This window comes from Cyprinodon tularosa, unplaced genomic scaffold, assembly GCF_016077235.1.
Source record: "Cyprinodon tularosa strain WSP-4 unplaced genomic scaffold, ASM1607723v1 ctg871, whole genome shotgun sequence".
Taxonomy (NCBI): Eukaryota; Metazoa; Chordata; class Actinopteri; order Cyprinodontiformes; family Cyprinodontidae; genus Cyprinodon; species Cyprinodon tularosa.
This window is the reverse complement of record NW_024039642.1, coordinates 402,251-407,500: the sequence shown is the minus strand read 5'-3', so window position 1 is coordinate 407,500 and position 5,250 is coordinate 402,251. Positions and strand designations below refer to the sequence as shown.

Here is a 5,250-nt window from a genome sequence, read left to right as displayed (position 1 = left end):
TCATCCATCCATCCATCCATCATCCATCCATCCATCCATCCATCTATCCATCCATCCTCCATCATCCATCATCCATCCATCCATCCATCCATCTATCCATCCATCCATCATCCATCCATCCATCCATCATCCATCCATCCATCCATCCATCCATCCTCCATCATCCATCTATCCATCCATCCTCCATCCTCCATCATCCATCCATCCATCCATCTACCTGTCTGAGCGTCTTCAGCATCTCTGTGGCTTCGTCCTGCTTCCCCTGCTTGGCCATCATCATCATCTCCTGGATCATCCCGATGCGGCGCTGGTACGGAGGAGGTGGCGTCCTGCCGCGGTTCAGCCGGTCTCCAGACTTTAGCATCAGGGAGGCCAAGATGTCCCCCCCCCTCTCCTTGGTGGGTGTCCGTTTCCAGCTGTGTTGGGGACTGGCCCCCGCGGGCTCCTGGCCTTTGGTCTGCTTGGCCCCCATGATGCCGCCTTAGAGGGGAGCACTGCTCCCTGCACAGGCAGCTTTGGTTAAAGTCTGAGAAGATCTGCTCATGAAGGAGACCCCATGGTCTGATGGAGAACCTGATGGAGGATCTGGTGGAGGACCTGTAGGAGGATCTGGTGGAGGACCTGATGGGGGACCAGGTGGAGGATCTGGTGGAGAACCTGATGGAGGATCTGGTGGAGGACCTGTAGGAGGATCTGGTGGAGGACCTGTAGGAGGATCTGGTGGAGGACCTGATGGGGGACCAGGTGGAGGATCTGGTGGAGAACCTAATGGAGGATCTGGTGGAGGACCTGGTGGAGGATCTGATGGAGGATCTGGTGGAGGACCTGTAGGAGGATCTGGTGGAGGACCTGTAGGAGGATCTGGTGGGGGACCTGATGGGGGACCAGGTGGAGGATCTGGTGGAGAACCTAATGGAGGATCTGGTGGAGGACCTGGTGGAGGATCTGATGGAGGATCTTCAGCAGAGCAGCAACCAGCAGTAGAAGTTGATGCAGTTTCTGTTTCAGACAGAAAGACCTCAGGAAGCGGATCACCGCAGCATGGCCGCCCGGCAGCAGCTCCACTCTGTCCGGCTGTCTGAACACCTTAGTGCGCTGCAGGTCCCGGAACCAGCCGAGCCCCCCTCCCCCCTAAACCAGCAGCTGTCCCGGGCTGGCGGAGCTGCAGGGCATGGCGGTGTTTACACCGAGCATCCGCCTCCTTCTTCCTCCTTCATCATTCCTCCTCTTCCTCCATCCGAACCGACTGCAGGGCGAGGCTGAGGAGCAGCGGGCAGGGAGCTGAGAGGAGGCGGCCAGAGACGGTGCAGAACCGAACTCCTTCAGACGGAGGAGGGGGGGCTGTTATGGTGCGTTCACTGACAGGATGAGTCACAGTTTAAATCATTTCCGCTTCATCTCCTCCATCAATCTTCCTTTATCCTCACTTAGGAAAAAATTCACCGCATTTAAACAGGAAAATTTTACTTTTTTAAGCTTTTAACGACGTTAGGATTCATTTATCATTTTAGTTGCTGTAGTTTAGGTTTTTAAAAAGCTTTAAACCCAGAAAGCATTAAAGACGAGAGCAGGGGCGGCGCTAAAGGGGGCTGAGTGGTGAACAGAGGGGCTGTTTAATTTAATGTAATGAACACAAATCAAAGCAGAGAAGATCTAACTGCTCTAAAATCTGCAAAACACAGCAGCAACGTGGAGAGGGAATATTTGGTTTTCTGTTATTAAATTAAAACACATAAAACATGATGATATAAACTGTTAGAATCAATTCATTTATTACTGTTTCCACAGATATAAGAAAACAAAATAAGCTAAATTTATTGTTAATTAACCAGCAACATCTGCAGAAGTAGACTTAAAGGTATAGTGGAGGATTTTCAGGAATTTCTGTAAAGACCCACCCGAGAGGAAACGGCGACTAAAGGCGAAGGAAATACAGGCATCTAGCGCAAACAGGAAAAACTTACAAATTAAAGGTACAGGGGAGGATTTTCACGAATTTCCCCTAACCTTGCGCTGCAGCCTGTCACAACAATATATTATGTCCGTCTCGTAACAACCCAGCGGGTCGGACCAATGACATGCCAGCAGTGTTTTTAGGGGGCGGGGCATGTAGGAATGACGACAGTCAGGCGTTGCTAGGGCATAACAAACTTATCGACCGCGCAACTGATACGGTTTTAGCTAAAATAGCGACAATTTCCCGTTTAAAAAAGAAGAAAAGAAGCGTTTTTTGCATTCGTTGATGGAAAAGATGTCTGTGCTTTTCTTCTGGCAGGATTCGGAAAAATTTTTGATTTATCAGAGTACGAAACGCCCTGATTCGCTGCTACGATTGGCTGAAAGCGCATTTTGGAAGGCGGGTACTAGCTGGCACGTCACAATATCGGCTCAAAGTATCGTACTAAACGTCCCTCCTTTTCAAAGACAGACTGAACGGCAGCCATCCCAGATTAATCACTTAGAACTCAGCTCAGGTCTACACACATCAGTCTATCTACTGCCAGGTTAGGGCCAAGTTATACTTCTGACGCTTAGCCTCTGCAACCGTCAAATCTGTCTTTGTGTGCGACCACGCCCCCCACCAGAGGTTCTGCAACCGTCGTCACGCACCTAAAAAAAAATCCTGTCTACGCGTCGGACGGTTGCAAACTAGCACAGACCTCGAGCGGACGTGCGCAGACAAAAAGCAGCTGTGATTGGTCCTTGGTGCCTTTCCGGCTGTCTGTGTGGTCGTCCTTCTCGATTCAGTCCCGGGGCGCGCCATTTTTAAAAACCGAGGAACAACTACAATGGACAACGAAAGGATAATCAGTCTTTTAGCTAACTTCATTAACAGAACCTGCTTCTCTTCGGTGTCTAGCATCTCTAGATCTATCTCCATGACCATGATATCTTGCAGACGCGCCATTGTTGTCTTGGAAGATAAACACTCCCACCAGCGCCGCCGCCAAAGTTCTTGTGACCATCCACTGAAGTTCTCATGAGTTCTCGTACAGCCTCCTCCTTGCGCTTCGGCGGGAAACTGCTGTGCATCCCTAGAAATTCCAGACCGATGGTGGGGAAGCATACCAGCTAAACTGGTTCACAGCCAGACCCAAGCAACATTTGATGTGTGCGGTTGAAGAAATCACATCTGCCCTTCAGAAAAGATCCGCCCTCTCCACCTTTAAAAAAAAAAAATGCACATGCAAAACCGTGTATTCGCTACCGAGAGGGGATGGCTATTAAACGCATTTCTCCTGGTGCACGCTCTGTTTAATAGTTGCTCTTTGCACCACTCATACAGGCTTACTTTCCAAAAGATTTGTAATTTTTTCCACTACGTCAGACTCACCACCGCTAAGAGAAAAGGCAGACGAGCAGTAGGACGGCCTAACACATCACCAGAATGATTGACAGTTAGGAGGACCACTTATTTAGATGATCCACCTGAAAAAGAACATCCTCCTCTATAACTTTAGGTTTAATATTAAGTAAATAAATGATAAAAGTAAAATGACATATAATGAATCAATAAAATTACATGCTGAATCATTTTACATTTTTTACTGAATTGTGTAGAAATTCAGTGAAAACAAATTAGTAAGAAAACCCCAAATAGGGATAAAATCAATAAATTACATCAGTTAAAGCAAAAATATCACCAATTTGGGTCCAATTTTTATCATGGAAAGTTCTCTACTAAGGTTTCACTGGATGTTTGTTCAACCAACAACATATTTATAAAGTAAACCAAAGTCCCCCCCACCTCCTGAAAATAACGATAAATATTTTCCTTACTAGACTACAAGATAAAATGACAGAATAGCTGAAAATGCATATTAATACCTTTAAAGTCATATTAAACATATTTACAGAAAAGTAGTTGAGGCTAGATGGTCTGAATTCTTAAAAAAAAAAGACTGATTTGGTTTATTTTTATGCATTTAAACGTTGGTTTGAATATATACTTTCGTCTTTTGTGGGGAAAACATCCCAACAGCCACACGTTAAACAATATTAACTTTGGTGAAAAAATATTTTCCAGGTTAGCTGTAACCTCTTAGCGCCCTCTGGTGGCGAGGGAGGGATTTACACCTTTATTGGAAAACCATCAGAATTTGATCAAGTTCCTCTCATGATTGTTTAATGAATGAAGGACTTTATCCAGTAAATAATACATCTAACACATGCAATCATTGTGTGGAATGACATCTATAATTATATATCTAGTTTCGTGCTCCAGTCTAGCAGGAGTGTGAAAAAGGGAAAAATGTCTAAAAGGTGCTTTTCCTTCGCCCATTATTTCCAGTTATGAACTCCAACAGAAAATGGTTTCAGCAGAGTCTGGATCAGCGAGTTGGTAATCGACTCATCAGAGCAAAAATAACCGTACAGTTTTTCTAAAGGTCATCAGGAAATATAAGAACTCTGGTGGCAGAAAGCAGCGCTTCCTTCACCTCAGAGCAAGAAATATTTTAAAAATGGCTTCACTTTCAGCAGGAAGCTTCAAACAATAATATTTACCAAAAACAGACAACCGTAGATTCTATAAAATCAGCTATAATAATAATAATAAAACATTTTATTTAACAGCACATTTCTAGACACTCAAGGTCACTTTACAAAAAATAAAAATTAATATACAAAAATAAAAATACAGCAACATAAAAACAATTCTGGGGAGGGACAAGAGCAGGAAGCTCCACATCTCTGCCTTCATGGTGGCAAACTACATTAAGATCCACAATTATGAGATTAAAGCCAGAATTCTGACAATAGAAAATAGAAATAAACACTTATAGAGTGTCGATATATTGATGAGACCTTTGTTCAACTAAAGATCAGAAAGATTAAAGTTGTTGGTTGAATAATTCTACTCTGAACAATAAACATTGCAGAAGAATCACTAAAAGTCCTGATAGATGAGTATTCAAACTGTTGCTGAGAGTAAATTCAAACGGAATAATTGCTTCATTACAAGGTTGTACCATCAATATAAGAACAGATAGAGTGAAATAAAACTCCAGCTCCCAGCACAAACGCCTCACAAAAACCTCTCGCGAAAGTAATGCACACTCTAATGCAACATTAAAGTCAATCAAACAAAGATCCCCTGCTCTGTTTGCTGGTTTCTGTTACTGCGCTTCATTGAGAAACAGACAAAAGACATGAGCCCCACACGGAGAGAGTCCATTAGTCAAGACACTCGGGCACAAACATCTGAAGTCAACCAATAAAACAAACTCATGCATCTAATCCTAAAAAAAA

General features: G+C 44.1%; 1 protein-coding gene across 2 annotated transcripts in view; it reads right to left on the bottom strand.

The window, feature by feature from the left end:
* lrrc75a (leucine rich repeat containing 75A) overlaps positions 1-806 on the bottom strand; it is a 63,711-nt gene extending 62,905 nt beyond the window's left edge. Inside the window, exons 1-2 of one of the 2 annotated variants that reach the window (XM_038273450.1) lie at positions 790-806; positions 218-573 (exon numbers count right to left, since the gene is read on the bottom strand). In XM_038273450.1, the coding sequence (XP_038129378.1) occupies positions 218-472 (255 nt within the window). In that variant the 5' untranslated portion in view covers positions 473-573; positions 790-806. Of the gene's footprint in view, positions 1-217; positions 610-789 lie in introns of those variants that run through there. The other variant, XM_038273449.1, reaches the window with a different exon arrangement.
* Between the last annotated feature and the right edge of the window lie 4,444 nt (positions 807-5,250).